This window comes from Xenopus tropicalis, chromosome 5, assembly GCF_000004195.4.
Source record: "Xenopus tropicalis strain Nigerian chromosome 5, UCB_Xtro_10.0, whole genome shotgun sequence".
Classification (NCBI taxonomy): Eukaryota; Metazoa; Chordata; class Amphibia; order Anura; family Pipidae; genus Xenopus; species Xenopus tropicalis.
This window is the reverse complement of record NC_030681.2, coordinates 127999772-128022235: the sequence shown is the minus strand read 5'-3', so window position 1 is coordinate 128022235 and position 22464 is coordinate 127999772. Positions and strand designations below refer to the sequence as shown.

The 22464-nt window shown below is 40.6% G+C and overlaps 1 protein-coding gene across 3 annotated transcripts; it reads left to right on the top strand.

Moving 5' to 3' along the window:
• The first annotated feature begins 3461 nt into the window (after nucleotides 1–3461).
• cab39 (calcium binding protein 39) lies at nucleotides 3462–21945 on the top strand. 3 transcript variants are annotated; one of them, XM_018094463.2, is made up of 12 exons: nucleotides 3462–4009; nucleotides 8476–8553; nucleotides 9831–9901; nucleotides 10618–10760; nucleotides 13451–13669; nucleotides 15249–15413; nucleotides 15970–16088; nucleotides 16287–16455; nucleotides 17564–17623; nucleotides 18042–18107; nucleotides 18717–18860; nucleotides 19558–21945. In XM_018094463.2, the coding sequence occupies exons 4-12, from the start codon at nucleotides 10647–10649 to the stop codon at nucleotides 19744–19746; spliced, it is 1245 nt and encodes a 414-aa protein (XP_017949952.1). In that variant the 5' UTR covers nucleotides 3462–4009; nucleotides 8476–8553; nucleotides 9831–9901; nucleotides 10618–10646; the 3' UTR covers nucleotides 19747–21945. The 3 variants fall into 3 exon arrangements, with proteins under 3 accessions (XP_017949952.1, XP_004917864.1, XP_002933394.1); XM_004917807.4 differs by lacking the exon at nucleotides 8476–8553; XM_002933348.5 differs by lacking the exons at nucleotides 8476–8553; nucleotides 13451–13669 and having other exon boundaries at nucleotides 3492–4009.
• Nucleotides 21946–22464: the final 519 nt, after the last annotated feature.

Here is a 22464-nt window from a genome sequence, read left to right as displayed (position 1 = left end):
TTACATTGTCCACCAAAACCTATCTGTACAAGTAAAAACCCTCTGCATGGCCTGCAGGCAAATGCTTTTTAATCTCTTGTTTAAAGAAAAAAATTAAGCCTTCAAAGAAATAAGTACCATCCCTACAGTCAAACATGGAGGAGGTTTGTTGAAGTTTTGGGGTTACTTTGCTGCCCCTGGAACTGGGGGACTTGAGTCTGTGCATGAAATCATGAGATCTGGAGATTACCAATGCATTCTGGAGCACAATATTGGAAGATAGGTCATCAGATCATGAGCTTCCAGCGACCAAAACACCCTTCAAAAGGCCCTGGACTGCACTAAGTGGCCAACAACGAGTACAATCTAAATCCAACTAAACACATTTGGAGAGATGTGAAAGCTGCAGTTGGGCTTAGGCATCCCTAAAATCTGGAAGAGCTGGAGTAGACTGCAAAACAACAAGCAAATAAAGCTACAGCATATACAGTTAACGGCAAATATTTCATTTCCTTTTCAGCTTTTTATGTAATGCCTTCCCCTCAAGCTTCCCTGACACATCTTGCTATTTATGTGCAGTTAAAATCTCTGTTGATAAACCATTTTATCTAGAAATATTTCAGAGGTGAAACAAATAGTAAGCTTATTACTGGCAGCACTTACCATTGCTTTGAAGGATGCTGGGAAACCTTTCAATGTGGTGATAATATTGTTTGTATATCCAAAACAGGGCTGTTTATTATTTTTAGAAGGGTTCTCTTTTGGGTTGTGAATGAAAATGTTAGCAGAAGATTAATGAGGCACAAAAGATTTTGTGTAATGCTCCAGCGGCCCAAGCTGTCTGTGTGCCCCCTCTAGATATGCCTGTTTAGCATTATTAGCATTGTTACATATGAACATATCATAATTTTTTTCGATGACTTAAAAACCCCTAATTTTGTGGGCAATTATGAATAATATATGGTGCTGGTTTCACATTGGTCTAAAATTGAATATTGTCTGCAAAAATGGCCCCTTTATTGGAGCTCCCTATAGATCCTATAAGTACTCTGTCAGTAATTCAAATGAAGGGTGGGCGTGTCCTAATGGTCTTTGCAAAGGGGAAGAAGCACTCCAGTGTGTCGGCAATGCCTTTAAATCATTTATTTGCAGAAATGAACAAACAGCACGTGTCCTAATGGTCCCTGCCAAAAGCACAGCAGGGGGAGGATAGCCAATCACAGCCCTGCACTCACACAAGCAAAGACAGGCTTCTGTTCCCTATCAGGTCAGTCTAACTGCTGATTGGTTCCTATCTTACAGTGCAGTGTACTGAGAGCCGCCGGCTCCCCTGCACATCCAGAGAATTCAGCCAGCAGGAAGTGGAACAGATGGGCGGGACTAGTAGGGTTTTGGTGGAATTTCTCAATAAATCAGTCCAAAACACTACTTTTTTAAGCACAATCCTTCTATATCTAGAGGAGTATAATTCTTAATTTTTATATATGTCTCCTTTAAGGTAGATCTCTGTTTATCTGTTAAAAAACTGTTTCCCCCACCACAGACATGGGCTAATAGAGCCCATACTCTAGATCAGTGCTGTCCAACTGGCGGCCCGCGACCCCCCTCTGTGTGGCCCCCCACCTGTCTGGCTGCTTTGATGGCTTACCTTTGAGTAAGCATTAAATGGTATCAGTACTGAGATTAACTGGCCCCCTGCATGGCTCACACCTCAGATTCAGGCTGTAATCCCTCTGTATTGTTTAAAAATGTAATCCCCTGTGTTTTTCACACCTTTTAATACCTGCATTGTTCACCCTCTGCAGTGTTCACACCTTAGGCTCAGACTGTAATCACCCCCATTGTTCACTTCTTCACACCTCAGACATAGGTACTGTAGGCAGAGTATGGCACATACAGCCAGCATAGGGCAGGTAGAGTATGGCACACACAGGCAGCATAGGTCAGGGAGGGTATGGCACACATAGGAAGGGTAGGGCAGGCAGAGTATGGCACACACAGTCAGGGTAGGGCAGGCAGAGTATGGTACACAGAGGCAGCATAGAGAAGGCAGAGTATGGCACACATAGGCAGGGTAGGACAGGCAGAGTATGGCACACACAGACAGCATAGGACAGGCAGAGTGCTGCCTGTGTGTGCCATACTCTGCTTGCTCTATGCTGCTTGTGGGAGGTGAACCTGGCAGGGGTTTGTTGTGGGAGTTTGTTAGCAGTTGGAAATAGCCATTAAATGGTCCCTAAGGTGTGTAATTATGTACTGGGGGTTGCTCTGCTATCCACAGGGGAGGAGGAGGCATATGGAATTTAAGGGTATATCTTAATATGACATAATTCTTTCACATATGAATGATGGTTGATATCCCCACAGTAAGGACCAAGCATTTGGGATTTTGCTGTGTTACCACCATTGTGATAAAATAGGTGTGGTTTGAAGTGGGTGTGGTTTCAAAAAGGGGAGTGGTCAAAACTGGCTTCCATTAGCGGCCCTCCACCATGTATGCTAGAGAAATTCCGGCCCTCGGCACCGTAGAAGTTGGACAGCACTGCTCTAGATGGATGAAACAATTCATATTTTGCAGCTGGAGGGAGCTCCTGGCATGGTGGCCGCGTTGGAGCTCATGCAAAGGAGCTAATACCCCATCTCACTCATTATATATATGCGTGACGTAGGATTGATGCATCCCCTGATCCAACAAACGAGCTGGGGAATAGTATTATCCCTGGGGAATAAGGTGCTCCAACATAGCCACACGCACCTGGAGATCCCCGAGATTGGAGGGGGGCAGCAATAGTGAGGGGTTCTTGGGAAAATACTAGCTTTTACCCCATTTGGAGTGCAGATTTTATTAGCAAACAATTTTTATACGATAGGAGCAATTAGACAATTTGAACGTTCCCCCTCATTCACGGGGCATACTTCCTAAGCCTTGTTTGTCAGAATTTACTCAAAACAAGATAAAGAGTCATTCATTACATCACAAATTCTATTTTTAAATCGATTAGTGTCAGCAACACTGTCTCTTATAGGAACCTTCACAGCTTGCGTGCTCATAAACATGCTCTGTAATACAAGCACCACTCAGCAAGTTTTTCTCAGATATTTTCCTACTGGTGTTTCAGTTACCTGGTTGTGCTACCCAATTGTATGCCTAGGGTGCCAATAAAGTTGTCCTTGTTTAAAGATCTGAGAGAATAAAATAAGTTCCGAATGGAATAACATTCTTTAATGTCCAATAGTGACACAAAGGAATAAGGAAGCCTATTTTTGTCCTATTGGCCATTTATTAAAATGGTCTTTGACAAATGTCTTTGTACATCTCTGCCTACACAAGAAATGTTATAGACCCAGGTCTGTGGGTTACAACTCCGCGCTGTATTCATACACTAGGATGCCGCCTGGCCGGTGTTATTAATAGGGAGGAGTAAGCATGCTGCCCGGCTGATGCTGCAGTTCTTTATAGGAAAGAGACAAACAGAAGGGCGATGAGTCAATGCTTATAATAATTTGCTGTGTTGTTTGTACTTCTCCTCGGACACGCGTTACAATAGTTCTAAAAACACGGTACAAGCTAATCATCTGTATATTCTGTCCCACGGCCACAAAGGCGCCCTCAACTGCCCACAGAACGTATCTCTCCCCAAGCCCGAACTACACCAAATTGGCACAGTCAGTTCTCCTGCAGTCCGGAAGTCGCTACCTTAGTGACGTCATGCTATGCGCCGGAAAAGGAACCTTCTGGGCCTGAGAGCACCATAGAGACGGGAGGAGCCGCCCGGAGTGACCCGAAAGGAGAGAGACCCTCCTGAGTGACCGGTAACCAGGGGCACCGGGGAGTGATCTGGAAGTGAAAGGATCCTAGTAGAGGCCTATCCTTCTTGGCATCTTGGCACTGAGCGGAGATAGGGAAGCCCCGAGAGAGAGAGAGAGCCGAGAAGAAAGAAGCCCACAGACACTCTCCTGTAACCAGAGGGGCGAACCCAAGTGATTCCAGAGAGGGTGTGTCCGTCACCTGCAGCGCTGTAGCTCACTGGTGTGTAATGTCCCTTCCCTGTGCAACTTGGTGCCGTGTGTGTGTGTGTGTATGTGTATATGTGTGTGTGTGTGTATATGTATATATATATGTGTGTGTGTATGTGTGTGTATGTGTATATGTGTGTGTATGTGTATATGTATGTGTGTGTATGTGTATATGTGTGTGTGTGTGTGTGTGTATGTATGTGTGTGTGTGTGTGTGTATGTATATATGTGTGTGTGTGTGTGTGTGTGTGTGTGTGTGTGTGTGTGTATGTATGTGTATGTGTGTATGTATATGTGTGTGAGTGTGTATATATGTGTGTGTGTGTGTATGTATATATATATGTGTGTGTGTGTGTGTGTGTGTGTGTGTGTATGTATATATATATGTGTGTGTGTGTGTGTGTGTGTGTGTATATATATATATGTGTGTGGGTGTGTATATATATATATATATGTGTGTGTGTGTGTATATATATATATGTGTGTGTGTGTGTGTGTGTGTGTGTGGCCAGCATCTCACTGCCTGTGTAGCCAAACGTGCATTATTATGATATGGTGTGTGCTTGTGGCAATGTGCCTGCTGCTGCTGACTTTTAGCTTTTGGAGCTTGCCAGCTGGCCGCTGTTTGTTGTTCTATGATAACATTATACTGGCACCTGTCAGGTGTGTTTGTTCGGTCAGGTCTTTGCCTGTCAGTCTGGGGTCGCCCACCTCTGCAGCCCATAGAATGGCATGCTACTGGCTCCCATGGCACATCCTAGGCTTTTATTGTATCTGCCACCCATCACTCCCATTGTGTTTAGACTAGGCAGGTAACAATCTGCCTGTAATATTCATTACCAGTGGCCTAATGTGCTACTTACTATAGCTGTACTGGCATCTGTCAGGCTTTAGTGATCACATCATCACATCCTTTTAGTGACTTCCTCATTAGCTTAAAAGTATTTATCTTACTGCATAAATTCTCTATACTATTTTCTTTCTATCGGCACATGCCCACTCCAACAGCCAGCCATTTAATTGTATGTATGTATGTATGTATAACTTTATTTATAAAGCGCCACAAGGGTATGCAGCGCTGTACAATCTTACAATATACACAGTTACACACAGGGAGGACAAGTGTTATAATAAATACAATAAATAAGTATAAATACACAGGGAATAAGTGCCATGTGCTATGAGACACAGTAGGAAGGAGGTCCCTGCCCCATAGAGCTTACAGTCTATGTAATTCTTACATGGGCAGCATTATATGCCTTATATGCAGTGTAAACAAACCACTCTGTAAAGTCACAAATAACAAATCTTACAGACAATTAAGATTATAATATACAGCATCATGTTTTTTTTATTAGTGCCTAGACCTGCTGTAGGATATTGGGGCGTGCTGGGAATTGTAGTTCACCAGTCTTTTCAGGATGCATCTTGTGAAGCAATTTCCTGTTTATTGGTACATAACCCATATGCCTGCAGTGAAATGTTTTGCATCATCCATCTATGAAATGCAGTTTGATCTGGTATTTAGGATCAGTAATAACAATCTACAATTAGTATTGATGTTGGTATTTACAGTTTATGTATGTGAGTCTATAGATAGGTCGGTATGGATCTGTGTATGTGCGCTGGGGTTCGCTTGGAAGGGTTAAACTTAATGGACTTTTTTCAACCCAACTTAATTATGTAGCTATGATACCATGCCATAATATTCCTGCGAGTGTAACAAACTTTATTTTCAGTGTGCATTGCATAGAATGTCTATAAATGCTGAGTATTATTAAACTGAGCAGCATTAATTGTTTTATATATGGAATTGGAAGACTTTTCTTTACCCTCTACCCTATTAAGCTTATTTGCATCACAGTCTTGCTCTGTATGTTGCATGGTTACTGTTCTAATATTGCCATGTTGGGATTTCAGGTCAATGTAAATACATTTTAGGAGTAAGTAACCAATTAGGGTTTAACCTTGAAGACAAAAATAAGGCTTAAATATGCTCATGATGTTCTACAGAAAAAAAGCTCAGTCAAATACTGTTAGTAAGTGCCCCTTAGGCCCCTCGGGTCGTAGGTGACCACAACACCACCATTCTTACAAGATGAATTCAATTCATATATAATTGATGGTGGTGGACAAAGTACCTCAAGCTCCTTTCATAATCTCCCATAGATTAAATGCTATATTTGTCCAAATATTTCTGATCTACTATTCACCACTGGAATAAAAGCTTTTGAGCCCTTTATTTTTGTGTGTCCCATGGCATGACTGTTAAGAAATCCCTATGAACATGTGTTCTCTGAAGCACTTTATTTGCACAAGTGTAAGTGTGTTTGTGCACTATATCTCAATCATTCTGTCCATCTGGGGGAGGTTACTCCAGAGGTTGTTCTCTTTCTAACCTGACTCAGAGTTGCCTGTATAGTCTCGTTTTTCAGTGAAGTAATATTAGTTGTGAAGTATGTGCTTTTGTCTATAACTCATAGCCAATGATTATTAAACATCTACAAATTAAATTTTCTTTATCGCTATAGCTATTGCCAAGCTACCTCATATATCGCTTCTTTCTCAGGCTCCATTTTTATTGGTGATTTTAAACATGTCCACTGTTCTCCGAGCTCTCCACTCCTTTGGTTTGCCTAGCATTAGCTTCTCTTGATTTTTCGCACCTCCAATTTTCCTTATGACCTTCTTCTGTTGTAATTGTCCTTTGGTATACCACAGAGTTCAGCCTTTTCTTTGTATCTCCTCCCTTGTAAAATATAATAATCCCCTGTAATGTTTTACTTTGTTTCTGCTGATGGCACTCATAGTAACATAGTAACATAGTAAGTTGGGTTGAAAAAAGACATACGTCCATCAAGTTCAACCATAATGCCTATACCTAACCTGCCTAACTACAAGTTGATCCACTCATATCAGTCTTTACTTTTCTGAGCTATCTCTTTTCTTAATTATCAGTATCCTATGGTTATCTTTGTGCTCCATTTGTGTTCTTCTCAATTGGGCCTAAACATCTTTTTTTTTTTTTTTTTTTTTTTTTTTAAGCCCAAAATGCATACTTACATCACTTTCTTCTCCTATGGTGTATCTTTTGTGTGCCCTCACTTAGCCTTACTGATACCCTTCTTCATCTATTTACCCGTCTTCATCTATTTACTTCAAAAACTCTCTGCTGCCTACCCAAGTGCCAAGTGTTGGTACAGTTATAACCCCTGTGCCTTAGTTGCTGCTAGGTCAGAGCAGGGCCATCTACAGCACATCACTTTATTATCCTTGTGTGCAGCCTTACAGTGAGTACATTCTTTGTGACACTGAGATGCGTAGCTGAGATTAAGAAAAAAACACAACATTTGAGAATAATGGAAAAGAATTATTGAAATTTGAAGATGGCCATATTATATTGGCATACTAAGAACCCATAGAGCTCTTGTACAGGCTGGGGCCACCCTTTTAATTGCCTATATGTGATGCGTATTATTTGCACTTAGGAAGTCAGGAAGAAGTGTTGAATACATTGGGCACTATAACAAATTCTTCTTCACAGTTTGCCTTTCTGAGGATCTGCTGCTTTAATCATCTGTCTCCCCAAAGCCCTTCTGTTCTGGTTTTTACACAATGTACTAATAGGTTGGTATTGTAAAAAGATAGATATTGTGGGAACAAGAAAGAGAACAAATGTCAAATCAAGCAGAATATGCACAGATCATTAAACTGGGACACAAAGGGAAACTTGCCCTGGTCTCTAAAAAATCCCTGGTAGTGCTTGGCTCTTTCTCGATGATATGTGAGATTGATGTTGATGCACCACCTCACAGTCAGCCAACCTCCATTACCCCTGTCCAACAGGGGCAGTTGAACCCTGCTGTCCCCATGTGTGTAGGAACTAGCTTGTCACTGGAACTAAGTCTTTGCATTGCATTGCATTTCAGTGGTAGAAGGCTGCTGTTATCAGCAAGGTGGCCAAGTGAGTCAGTCCAAATTTTTTTTTAATAAAAAAGATAAACATGTAATTATGTAGCAGTGATTAATATGTTTTTACCCAGTGGTTATGAAGCAGGGGGTGTGCTAAGTATAATAGAATCCTGAATGCTCAAGCACTTCTTAGGAATGCTAAAACGATTTAATGTCTGTCTGTCACACGTAGAACAAGGAACTAGATAAGAAGATAAAATCTATACCATTAAGAAAGAGACTGAGTCAGGTGCTTGAAATACAAAAAGCTAAATACGCATCTAATTGCATTTGGTATTATTCTTTATATAGCAGCAATATATTCTGCAGTGATTATGCATTGTTCACATTAGCCTCTGCCCCAGTGGAGCTTACAATCTAAGCTATTCTCATATTCCCAGACAGACTCACAGCAGCTACTGATGAGCTACATCTATAGACCCAGCCTTTCTCAGACATACTGTACTGCATACTGGCCCTTCATGGTGTACACAGAATAAATTCTCACACAGATTTACATTAAAACAGGAACTGTAGCTGGCCTTCTCATTGACTGTGCTGGGCTTTCTCCCTAGACCTCTGCAAACAGTATTTCCACATGTCTCTGTAAGTTGCACCACTTGTTTTTCCCCAAGACCAGACCTGCTTCTGTGATGCTGTGATTATAATTTAGGCTATGCCAACAATGTGGTTTGTTATGAGTTTATAAGCTCTAAATAAACTTTCGGCTGAACCACCCAAAACGCTTGTCACCTAAAAATAATGTTGGGATTGGTGATAGGTGTTTGATATTCTCCAACTTAAAATAACTGCAAATACATTTGTCCACTATAAGCTGAATAAACAGCATTAGAATTGGCAATATGTAGTTGTTGTGAGAGGAGGTCCATATAGAGAACTCAGTGGTAAGATGTGGAGGTATAATAAGAGTGTATTAACCATTTATACCGACTTAATGCACAGAACCCTTTGTATTTGTATAATGAGACTATTCAGAGCAGAATACAAAACAATGTACCCCCTATTGTAAAATATAAGGATATTAGAAGCCACTGAGGAGTTCCATGACCATATAAAGGCAGGAGGCCACAGCCTGAGAGCTGTTTTATAACTCATGGAATTCTGAGGTTAAAGGAGAAGGAAAAATCACTGGGGGATGCCAAATGTTAGGCACCCCCAGTGGTTGTAATTGCTTACTATATACCCCAGGCTGGTGCTCCTGTTAGGAGAAAACCACCCCAGCCCAGGGTAGCTACAAAGGAGTGATCCTCTTCCGTCTCTCTTCATTCTGAATCCTGGGGCCGGCGCATGCGCAGTAGTATGAAACTGCAGACTTTCTGTTAAAGTTCGACTTTTCACTCTACTGCGAATGCGCAAGTGACGGAAAGACAGAGGATTGGAGAGGATCCTTCCCTCGCAGCTACCCCGGGCTGCTGCAGTTTTCTCCTAACAGAGCACCAGCCCAGAGCACCAGCTGCCGATTCAGCGCTGAAGGGAGATTTTGGTCAGGCGCCTTCTATGGTGCCCGATCAAAATTTTCAAACTGGTCCGATCGGCAAGTTGGCCGATATCAGCAGCTTCCTGCGATATCGGTCGACTCGCCGACATACCATACACGCACCGAATATCGTACGAAACGAGGTTTCGTACGATATTATCGGTGCGTGTATGGCCACCTTAAAGTCATCTAGTCTGTCTAAATCTGCAGTTTTATGACTGTAGTTTCTCACCTTGTGTGGCTATATTAGTGTATTTACAGATTTGTGAAATCATAGGTATAATCATTGCATACTGATGTAGTCCTAAGAATAGTGCCCATATGAAAAAAAAGGTAGTGCAGAGTAATTGAAAGTATTAACCATTCTTTTCTTTTATGCCTGCAGATAATAAACTCTGTTTGAGCCTTTCCAGCACTGGTTGCTAGCCTGAGACTGGGAACCATTCCACCATTAAGGTAAATATATGGGCTTAGTTGTCCATTCACTAAACAGGGCAAACAGTGAAACTGAAAGTACAGTACTTTCAATTTGAAATGAAGGGGGGCTTTTTTTAATGCAGAGCTCATTATCTCTTTTTTGACTATTTTTAGCTAAAAGAAAAGGCATAATGGATTTTTTAACAGTCTAACTAAACAGGAAAAATGCAAGAAGGAAATAATTTCCATTAGATGAATACAAATTGAAAAAAAAAAAAAAAAAAAAAAAATATATATATATATAAGTCAAGCTGTGTGTCCACACAGGACCAGCACACCATTTCACAGCAATTCTTCTATTTATTCATTGGAACGCACAGTGAATTTTATAGATTATAATATATATTATTATATAATATAGCAATATATTATATAATATAGCAATGGCTGCTCCCTTCCTGTCTTTATACACTGTTTCAGGTAAAAAAGGGAATATCCTCCATAACTGGACTTAGTTTAGTTCCATATGTATGGTGCCGTATATTTCCAGTTTCCTTCAATCAGTTGCTAAAGGTGGAATGCATAAGTACAAACCATGTGTTTAATTCAACCTTCTATTTATTACTTATTTATTACCAAGTCAACCACAAATTACACAACATTATTTCCTTTTAGCAATAAGGCAATAGAAGTTTCCCATTGTGCTTTCAGACTGAAATTATATGAAGTTCTTCTGTATATTCTCTCCTGTGCAGAAGTGTAGAGCAGTGTTACCTCACGAACCATGCCGTTTCCCTTTGGGAAGTCCCACAAGTCTCCTGCAGACATAGTGAAGAACCTGAAGGAAAGTATAGCTGTGCTAGAGAAGCAGGACATCTCTGATAAGAAGGCAGAGAAGGTACAGTACTGTTGCTTATGCTCCTTATATAACATGTAGATGTGACTGGTTCCTTATAAACGCTCTCTCCTTATTACATTGTATTCTTCATCCCTCCACTGATACGCCTGTGAATTACCTTTTGATGAATTACAATTCAGTGTCCTTCCCCAAATGCACTTTATTATTATATAATATATGTATAGCCACTGTGCCTCCCTGCTGCCCAATACGTTGTCACTGCCACTTCTGGTTTGGTACCCACCTTTACATAATTTCTCTATTCTCATTTTCTTTACTTCACTTCTTATCCCTCATCTCTCTCTTCCTAGTCCTCCCATTACTTGTTCTGTTAAGACTGTCATAAAGGCACCACCCAGACAGTTTTGCTGGGGAGCTTTGGGGCTCTAAAGGACTTTTGAAATGAACAGTTGGCAGCTATGCATTCTGCTTTTGTTACAGAGGAGAGAACACTGCCATGTGGGCTAACATATTTAGTTGATGGTGGACTTTTCTGTTTAGTTCTTTTTGCCAATTCCATACTTTTTGTATACCAAATACTTCTAAAAAGATTGGCCTAAATACCTAACTGAATCTAATTCCTAATTTTTAAATCTGAGCAAAATTTAAAAAAAATGCATTATCTCATAAGGAATTGTAGCCATCAGTTGTGTAAAGTTTTATTAAAATGAAATGACTTTAAGGACTGTGGTGCATGGGATGTTTTTTCTCCCACAGAAAAGAAAATGCACCTCTTTATCTGTCATTGCTCCTAATAGCTGCACTGGTGAATGGAAAGTGCCTCTTTCCACTGTCTCCGTTTGTATCAATTTTTCTAGCATTTCGGGTAAACTCATCTACCCGTATACACATCTGGGAGGAAGCCATGTATTGCAAGAGGACATAGGCTTTGGAGATTTGCCAAGTACACTGAGTAGCAACAGCTCTTTACCATGTCTCTTCTGGTTTCTGGTATCAGTTTATCATTAGCACTCGCCAGCAGATGAAGCAGTGTCACAACAATCGCCACTGCATGACATCATGGCTGCAGTGGTCCTTGGCCTCATCCCTAGAGCTTGCACTAATTTTTATTGTCTGCCACTTAAGCCACTGCCTTGGTTGCTAGAGTAAGTGGGATTCTATTAACAATATAAATTCTTAAGGGTGAAGACACACTGAGCTACTAGTAGCAGCTACTTTTTCATGGCTTCTAAACTCCAGAAAATACCCTGCCATAGACAATACTAAGAATTGCATATGCTAAAACACACATAGAGACAATTATCAGTAAATGATCAGCATTTTCTATTTTAGTAGCCACGATAAGTAGCTTCTACTAGTAGCTCCATGTGTCTTCACCCTAAGGGCTGTGGCACACGGGGAGAGTAGTCACCTCGAGAGGAAACTTCTGCGATTTCAGGGGAAATCGCGGCGCTGCGTATGCCATCCCACTCGCCGGTGGTATGGCATTTCGGGGAGATTAGTCGCCCGCGACAAGGGAGATTTGGCGACTAATGTCCCCGTGTGCCAGAGCCCTAAATGTAGAACTGCAGAGGCGTTAAATAATATAAAACCTGAGAGATAAAAAAAAAAGTTGCACATCACACAAATGACACCGTTTGAGTAATATGGAGTGTGAGTTATAAATAAATCATATAAATGTAGCTAAACACCTGATGACGACCCCATACATAAAGTTCACTCTCAGTCTGCTGACCACATCCCGTGATTCACACCCACTAATCACGCGTATATAGGCATTTCAGATTGCGGCAGGCTCATCTCTCTGTCATGCAACTCTTTGTTATGTGTGGGTCTGTGTGTGTGTGTGACAAACCCCTTCCCTTCTATGTCACATGGCTGATGAACCCAGAACTGATTAACCTGCTGTTTTGTACCCTGAAACACAATTACATTTACATCAGGCCAACAGATGAAGCTGTCTGCACTTTCCTTTACTGACTTGCCTCCCTTTAACTAACATGTCATATCATTACTTTTCGATAGCACTACCTAGGAGTGTATTTTTTCAGCGTTCCTGCAGCACTAGGTGTAGAAAATGAAAATTTTGATATGACATGTTACATTTATTTAAAGCTCTATTTGTGAATTTACCTTTAGTTCCCAGGCGTTACATTTCCCAGAATGTTTTAATAATGGGTTATGTTAGAAGCTTCTGGGAATTGTTGTTCTGAAACATGTTGTGACCCATTATCCAAGGGCAGCTATTCGCCTGCATTTTTTCTATACAATTGTTCTTACTACAGGGGAATACCGGTGCTGGCAGAAATTATACAACCTTGCTACCTATTTGTACAAGCTTTGCACCTAAGGAACTGCTATGGAGAGTGGTGTTTATAGCACTGTTTGGCTGGCTATGGCCTTGACAGTGCCATGCCCCTGCAGTGCTAGGTCATGCTCACTCCTTCGGGATAAGGAGTGACGGTGGTTATTGAGATGAGGTTAAAATTGCACCCTGAGCCAGTCTGCATTGAATAAATCCATAATGAACATAATAAATGGAATTATAGTGGTACTTTAAGAAAAATTGCTGATTCAGTAAGGTGTGTGAGAGAGAGGTTCTGATATAAGGTTACCGGATGTAACAGCAAGCCTCCCATCTCCTCAATGACTAATCCCTTTTGTATTCTGGTTGGGAAGAGCCTGCTTGCCTTTATAAATTGCCTTTTCTGTGCTGTCTCATTTTGCAGCTGAGAGGAGGGTTGTTACCCCACACATACAGCTCCCCTGCCCTCCAAACCAATTCCCTTAGACGCCCTACTCCAGGCTCAAATGTCTCACTTGCTGCATACTCTGTCGACGACTTACACATCAGCAGCAGAAGCAAAGATGCAAAGAAACTGGCATGGCCCAAAAGGAGATCATTTGTTTCTGGGAAGCTGAAGATGGACAGAACAGCATTTTGTTCGGTTAATACATGTCCCCTTTCACTGGGCTGTCCTTGTAGAGCCTCTTGGTGGAGGAAACCCTCACTGATGGAGTTACTAACCCTCCCCAGAGGACAATCAACTAATGACACATTAGTATGGAAAGCAGAAACTCCTGCCCTGTTAGGATGGTGGGGTGGCACTGTGTGTGGATCTACCTGTCCTATTTATAATGAACTGAAATGGCTAAAGACACATGGGATTGATTCACAGCAGCAATCTGAATCAATTGGTGAAGCAAAGTGATAGAATTTAATAGTACAGAAGAGCTGTGCAGGAATAATTGCTCTGTAACAGAGCTGTTCTGCTTTTTGCCACTCTGTGTTCAGGCCCCTTGGAGATGCAGCACTAAATGCATGTGATAATTCTCCAACCTATGATTGTACTGGCAGGGTCAGGGCAATTACATTGAAAGTCTATTGAGGAGCAATTGCAAGCAGTTAGGCGCCAGCCTGTCAAATTTTAATCCCATGGGCAGCAGTAAGCTTGCCATTGTGCCATTGCCCAAAATATGATTATATAGTTGATTAAAATTGAACATTCACTTTGCTGTTGAACTGTTTACCTTTTCAAAATTGAGGTTTAAGAATTCAAAAGAGCTAGGTTTTTATGTATTTAAATGTATTTAAATATATATAAATATAAATTACTACATTGATAAGAACTGTGTGTCTGCTTCTGAAGTTTTGATATGGTTTATATAAATAAGCCTCTGTGTAGCCATGGGAGCTGCCATTCAGGATCCAATAAGGCGCTTGGACCCTCATTTTCATACAGATACTCTTTGACCACTACAGTGGCTTTAGAACTTAAATGAGGATCACAATTTAGCTTCCCAGGCCAATTTAACGTGCTGATATTAACAATATATTGATACAAAAACTGCACCGTTATCTGTGCCTTTAGCCACTGATGATCACATAATCATTCTGTGAGGTCTCCACCACTTCTTCCCTTCTGTTGTGCCATGGCTCTGTGTCTTTCTGATTTATATGAGAGTAGCTGTTTAAAAAGACCCCATACTACAGACTGAAAGCCTATCCAGGGCTCATAGTTATCCTGTAGATATAAGCTGGGAAAATGTTGAAGAAGATCTTTACTGTTCAAGCAGTTTGTCCTAACATGGTATTTATGGTATTTGCATTACTCTTGTGCTAAAAAGTTAATGTGTAGCCAGGAGCAGCACATTGTTTAAAAACAAAGCAGCCCAGTGATTAGCTGCAAGTATCTTTAGGGTTTAAGTATGGGCCATAGAAAGGGCTTTTTTTAAACAAACACAAAGGCAAACTTTACTTTGTTTCTGTAACTCATTGCCAATCAGCAGTTAACTAACTGCTTTAATACAGTTACCATATTAATAAAATACATGAACACACAAACAAAATATATAAACCCACAAATGATTGTTAGGTCTATATTGTTAGATTGTTAGGTCTATATTCCTAGCTATAAACCATGTTGCTTAGTTTCTGATACACCTTGTAAATTGGTGCCACAGTACTGACCTGGTCTGTTACGCCTATACAACTTCAAAGTCATTTATTTCTCACCTTTTCCACAGGCAACTGAAGAGGTGTCTAAAAACTTGGTAGCCATGAAGGAAATCCTTTATGGGACAAATGAGAAAGAACCTCAAACAGAGGCAGTGGCACAGTTGGCTCAGGAACTGTACAACAGCGGACTTCTTGGAACTTTAGTTGCTGATCTGCAGCTCATTGACTTTGAGGTAAGCAGCAGCAGCAGTATTTTACATATATACTGTACATACATTCCCTAGCAGTGAATTCTATTTGTCACATCCCATAGAGCCACAGGGCCTCATTTACAGGTCCCACGGGTGCATGTACTGGAGCCCTAAGATGTTCAAAATCTCACCTCTAGGACCTGTCCAACACTTGCAGCCTGCACCTTGCACTGCAAGACACAAAACACATTGCTGTGGGCACAACACAGCTCTGAATTTAAGGCCTGCTATAAGCAGGCCCCTGCTATGTGTTTCTTGCCAACCCATGGCTTGCCTTCTCAATGATGTGCAAGTTTGCAGACTTCTATGGGGATGGCTATGTATCAACTCCTTATGAATAGAGCAGTGCTGTGTTCTTTGGAGTGACACAGGAGTTTGCTCTTCAGAGAGGAGCCTATGGGCAATAACAGTATGGCATGGTGCATAGTTAAAAGCAGCACAGCCGTTTGTGCCTGTTTTTTACACTTTTGCATTCTGCCCCATACTTAGTAAATGAGGCTTTCATGCTACAGAATAAATTACCAACTTTTCATTTCAGGGCAAGAAAGACGTGGCACAAATCTTTAACAATATCTTACGGAGGCAAATTGGAACAAGAACCCCTACAGTGGAATATATATGCACCCAGCAGAACATACTCTTCATGCTCTTAAAAGGGTATGTCCTGTGCCTTTTTTTCAGCTGGCAGTCAGTGAGTTTACTATAAATGTGCTTGGCGTTAGCAGGCGGCAGGGTGGTGGGTGTTAAGGAAATTATTAATTATTATTATTTAGTCTTATTCTTTCCATCATGCCTTTGACCTATTTATCAATATATTGAAAGGTAATGTGTAACACTCTTCTATTATGTTCCCAGGTATGAGTCACCAGAGATTGCATTAAATTGTGGAATTATGTTGCGGGAATGCATTCGACATGAACCACTTGCCAAGATTATCCTTTGGTCAGAGCCATTTTATGACTTCTTCCGATATGTTGAAATGTCCACTTTTGACATAGCTTCTGACGCTTTTGCCACCTTTAAGGTAAATACTTTACTGTGCAGGTTTGCAACCAGCCACTGCACGACTGCCTTTAGCTGCTTTAGCTGAGGCCAGCTATATTTCTAAAAGGAGAAGGAAAGGTCAAATCACTGGGGGATGCCAAAATATTAGGCGAGTGTTCCTCTTCGGTCTTCTTCACGCTGGCTGCATATGCACAGTAGAGTGAAAAGCTGAACTTTAACAAAAAAAAGTCTGCTTTTTGACTCTAATATCAGCACCAGCCTGGGGTATCAGGTAGGTTATTACTATCAATGGGGGTGCCTTACATTTGGCACCCCCAGTGATTTTAACTTTCCTTCTCCTTTTAGTCTTGTTGTGGCAGTCATCTCGGTCTCTGTAAAGTTAAATATGTGACAAAGGCATCAGGGGAAAAGAGAAAAATAGGCTGAGCTGAATAGTGGAAAGAGTCCAACACTGAGCCCTATCTGTTTTCCACTTCATCCTTGATGCCTTTGCCACATACTTGACTTTATTTGTTCACCCTTGATGTGTTTTTGATTGTGGTATAATTCTCTTGCAGCATTGCTTAATACACACACAATTACCAACCAGCCCTTATCATTTTTTTTTTAAAAACTATTTGTCCATTTGTTTCACTGCTGACAGGCATCCTAATAGATACATTTCCCTACCAAGGCATCTTATCGGTGTTAATCTGTTCTGTAACTAGGATTTGCTATTCTTTTTGCTAATTTAGCATTGCTTTGAATTCCCTCCTGTTATACTTCTCCCTCTTCTTTCCATTATATAGTGTCGGTGCTTATGCTTAGCCCAGAAGGTCAGCACTTCTCAGGCCTTTGCATGGTACCTCTCTGTGCCTGGCGACAAGCTACTTGCCTTTATCTTTGATCTATGTAGCTCTTCAAATGAACCTTCCAAATCCTTTGCTAGTCTATGAAGGTTAATTATTAACATATCCTAATGCTTTAACCCTACAATCCACACAAAACGACAAAGTGTTGTACATTGCACCCTCTGTTTTGGTTAAAGTGAGCAGCTGTCTCTTTTCTATTTTAATTTAACTTCTAAATTCCAAGTACATGTGTTTAATTGTGATATATAACCGTAAGCTTGTTTTTTTTCCCCCCAGGATTTACTTACAAGACACAAGCTCCTGAGTGCCGAGTTCCTTGAGCAGCATTATGACCGGGTAGGTTGTGAAGCACCCTCATACTACCAATAATGTAATAACAGGTTCAAAGTTGGTTCCAGGCCTTGTAACCCGTAGCAACAAATCAGAATTTTACTTTCAAACAGGTAGTAAATGCTACTTTCTTATTTGTTGCTAAAACTGGAAAACTTTTTTAAAAGGTTTAATAAACTGGCTTAATATGCTGAGTACCATAGAAAGCTGTCAGCATTTATTTATTTTCTTCCTGTTATTGGGTGTGTATTAGTAGATCTATCACAATTAGAACAGATCATTCTAAATAGATTAAGGCAAAGTGATTCACTAGTTGATAAAATAAATTCAAAAATTGTTATGGTTTAAATAGAAGCAAATACTACCTCAGGTACAAGTTACCTGCTCTTTGGGCTGACTCTGACCTTTAAAATCTCATCCTTAGTTTTTCAGTGAATATGAAAAGTTACTACACTCAGAAAACTACGTGACAAAACGGCAGTCGTTGAAGGTATGTATGTGTGTAAGGCAGGTATGTATGAAAGGTATGTATGTGTGTAAGGCAGGCATGTATGTATGTGTGTAAGGCAGGTATGTATGTATGTATGATTAAGTGCTGGGTAAGCATGAAACGCATAAGGCATTGCATGTAAGGGGTTGTTGCTGTTTTTTAATGGCCTAAAATAAATGTGAAATATGTTTTTATCAATTATGAGTGGTATATGAGCCTATATAATTGTGCCTAGTTGCTTTACCCTCTATTGGTCACCAGGGGGAGTTTTCTCTATACCACTTTTCATTACGTAAGCCCATACTTTTTAGTTCTGGGGATCCTCGGTTTCGTCTGTGTTATATGCAGCACTCTGACAAGCCATTTAATGTCTAATAGATAATAGGGTGAATAAATTGGCTTTGACTTTGTATCTTGCTACCGTGTTTTTGATTCCTATAATGCGCTTTTGCTGCAATCCAATGGCTTTGTACCTTCAGCAACTCTAAAATTAACTCCTTTACCCAACCTTTACCCAACCTATTATTTAATTGTGTTTATTCCTGACATTTTTATCCCTCTCTGTTAATTTTGGACTAGTTGCTCACTTTATTCCTGCTCTGATTGCAGCTGCTCGGGGAGCTTCTTTTGGACCGGCACAACTTCACCATTATGACAAAGTACATCAGCAAACCAGAAAACCTCAAGTTAATGATGAATCTTCTGCGTGATAAGAGCCGCAACATTCAGTTTGAGGCTTTCCATGTGTTTAAGGTACTTTCATTTTTTCCCTTTTTCTGAAATAAACTGTACCCTCTCCCGCACTCACCTTACGCACCTTTCTATCATGGCAGCCACTCCTCCTCTTGGTTTTCTGCGCCCCCATACTCTTTTCAGATACTTCCAATGCTCATTTTCCCTCTTTAGCTTTCTGTAAGCTTTTCTCTCCCATTGCTACTTTTCTCACATTCTACATATCTTTTCAAAAGTTTTTTTGCCTTAAAATGTTACCCTTTGAACTCTGACATTCTCGTCTAGTAATTCCTAATAACATAATGTGGATCTTCATAAAATGTTGAATTTGGAGCTTTCTGGATAACGAATCCCATACCTGTATTACCCAGCAGATATTTTGAATGCATAATAGGTTTGAAAGGACATTATTATCTCTCTTATTTTGCATAGTTATCCTTATCCCTGCCGCTAGTAACAGTTTTATACAGGTCTAGGTGTAGCCGGACCCACCTTTCTATAGCTTTAGCTCTACAATACAGGCTATAGCGACCATAAAATATGTCAGCATAGATATATTCTTTAACACAGTTTATCAGGAAAATATATCTGCGCTTTATTGAAGTACAAGGTTTGACTCAAACAATATGCATATGTGTATTACAGGCAAAGTAAGGAATTTTGTCAGATATTTTCAGTATTACTGAGAGGTCATTTTTTTCCCCCCCAACTTGTACAGGTGTTTGTAGCCAACCCTAATAAGACCCAGCCAGTTTTGGATATCCTTTTAAAGAACCAGAGCAAGCTCATTGAATTTCTGAGCAAGTTCCAGAATGACCGTACTGAAGACGAGCAGTTTAACGATGAGAAAACCTACCTAGTGAAACAGATCCGTGACCTGAAGAGACCTGCACAGCAAGAGGCCTGAGATGGACGGAACGAGGGAGGGGTGGGAAGGGAACACAAACCCAGTGCTGGCTATGAAAGTAATCAGCATCCCGTGGACTTTGCAACGCAGTATCTTCACTTTAACCCCTGAACGGTTTCATCTTTATTCTGCTTCTTCCAATTTGGTTTTGAAATAGTAGTCCAGGAGTAACCTCTTCCTTGCTGGAAGAAACCAGGCGGTGCACGTGCTTCCAGCCGCAGAGAGGTTAAAGGATGAATGCATAACTCCCTTTTAGTTCTTTCTATTATCCCATTGCGCATTTATAGCACAAGATGGAATGAGTTGCCATCTTCTCTTCTTCGTTGCATCAGCACGCGATAAGCATTGGCTCCTTCTTGGAGAAGTGGGTGGGGAAGTGAAACAAACTAAGCAAAGGAGATCTGCTGGTCTCTGGCAAGTATATAACTACTAGTCTGGGTTTATACATCTAGCGTTTTTTTTTTTTTTTTCGTATTTTTTTTTTTTTTTTTTTTTTTTTAATAATACAAGGCGTCGCATGCAGAATAACAGCAAAATACAAAAATCTGGTGTCCATCAGCATATTTGCACATAAACTTGTTAGAGAAACCGAGCACAACGTGCGATCTGTGCATAGCTGGTACCTTATGCCTTGATCTCAAACAGAGACAACTAGTAAGTGCAAGAGTGCAGAGCTTTTAATCCATTCTAAAGCTGAGTAGAGCCCACTGCCAGCCAATAGTGGGAAGTTTGTGTGTTTTAACTCAGTACGTGCTGGAAAATACTCTCAACACATTGCAAAATGTGTGTTGCTGACTGCTTTGGCACCCGAGAAGTTAAAATTGTGAATTGGGGGTAATATTTCAACAGGGTTTGTGTACAAACGAGTGTATATTCATTATATATGCCTTTCAACTGCTTTCTTGCTTTCTTTGATGTTTTAGCAGGTATGTAAGACAGAATTACAGAAAAGCAGCATATTATGTCCTTAGGGGGGAAATGTTCTTGTTTCCTGCAAGAGCCAATTTATTTTAGCAAGTGCTGAGTATTTTCCCACCCTTTTGGCTAATAACCCTGCCATGTTTTGTTTTTTTTTTTGTTTTTTTAAATCAGTAACCTCAACTCAATAACGTGAAACCACTTATTACATGCTATGTGACACCTAAGTGGTTGCTGTGGGCTCTTCTAGCCTTGTGTCCTTCATTGGTTTGCTGTAGTTGCATAAAACTAATATATTCTCTTACACAGTTGCCCATTATCAGTCAGAGCCAATGAGATGGGGCACTGGTGCGAAAAACTGCTAAAGACCAATTGAAACGTACTCGGTTAGGGGGCACCCAGAAACAAGTTATTTCAGTGGCATCTCCACTCTCAGGTTCTTGAACATAAAATGCTGTTTTATATCTAAAACACCTTGCAAAAGAAGGTGATCTCATTGGTTTGGGTAGGAAGTGGTAAGATGGAGGCAAATGTCTATTTATTGCTTCACCCTGGGCCTACAGCTTGGTTTGGGACACACAAGATCATCTGAGTAGATAACCCTCAGGCATGATACATGTGTATGCAGTGTGTAACATGAGCAGTTATTCCTGCATGTGTGATTGTGTGGCCTTTGCAGAATATATGTAATGCAGGGGGTCATGTTGGTTCATTGGGGCGTGTATGAGCTTCCTGGGATGTTTGGGTATAAGAATGGCAGCATGCTGTAATGCAGTGAGTGTGTTGTAGAGTAGGCTACATGGCAGGGTAGTTCAGTAAAATTACATACTCCTCATTTAATATACATATATATGTTTTTATTACAATTGTATTCACAGTGTCATTGCTCTTGGAAAAAGACAGAGGCCACAATCTTTACTTTTTGATTTATGTTTTAAAATTCACAGCTGAGGAGTGAGAATCAGGATCCCATACAGGTCACCATTGTTTTGTTTCCCCCCATACACACACAACTTATTTATTGCACGAGGGGTTTTCTGCCTGGGTGCATGTGGCTTGGACAGTGCATGTGGTTTGGTTCCCCATCAAATAACTTTCCTCTCTCGGGCTCGGTTATTTGATGGACTTGTACCCCCCAGAAGATGCTGAAACCAAAGCCTTGGGTGAAGGGATAAATGCTGTGCTTCTAGCAAGATTGCGTCAGTTTCCTTTGGAATTTCTGTGTACATAACGTTTTTGGCCTCTTATTCGTAAAGAAAAAAAAATAAACTGTACAGCAAACAAGCATTGTCATGTTTTTATTCACGTGATTTGCTGCACCAGTAATGGTGTGTGCTGTGAGATATGTGTCTGTATAAAGCAGGGATCCCCAACCTTTTTTTACTTGTAAGCCACATGCAAATGTAAAAAGTGTTGGGGAGCCACACAAGCATGAACCAGGTGTTTGGGGGTGCCAGATTGGCTATTTGGTAGCCCCATGGGGACTGCTGGCCTGCAGGAGGCTTGGAGTAAAACTGTGTCTCTCGGCTTCCAAAACTTTAAATTTTTTTTTTTTTTTTTTAACTTTGTTTTTATTTTGATTCATCATACATATCATTTACAATGTTTGCTGTCATTTTTATCTTGTATTCGTAAACAGTAAGTGTTAGTAAATCATATCTGATTTAACATTTTTTGTAGGTTAGAACTTTAACTTTAACTTTCGGCTCATACCTTGTTTTTCCCAGGCCTTGCAAAAACTTTAAATTTAATAATGGGCACCTACTTCCACATCGCAACAAATCTCCCTTGTGGCGCAAC

Bases quoted from the DNA above. Each gene is read 5' to 3' on its own strand.
- cab39 (XM_004917807.4), top strand. From the start codon at position 10,647: ATGCCGTTTCCCTTTGGGAAGTCCCACAAGTCTCCTGCAGACATAGTG. The intron at 17,624-18,041 runs GTAGGTTGTGAA...TCTCATCCTTAG, and splicing joins TTGAGCAGCATTATGACCGG to TTTTTCAGTGAATATGAAAA. The intron at 18,861-19,557 runs GTACTTTCATTT...CAACTTGTACAG, and splicing joins AGGCTTTCCATGTGTTTAAG to GTGTTTGTAGCCAACCCTAA.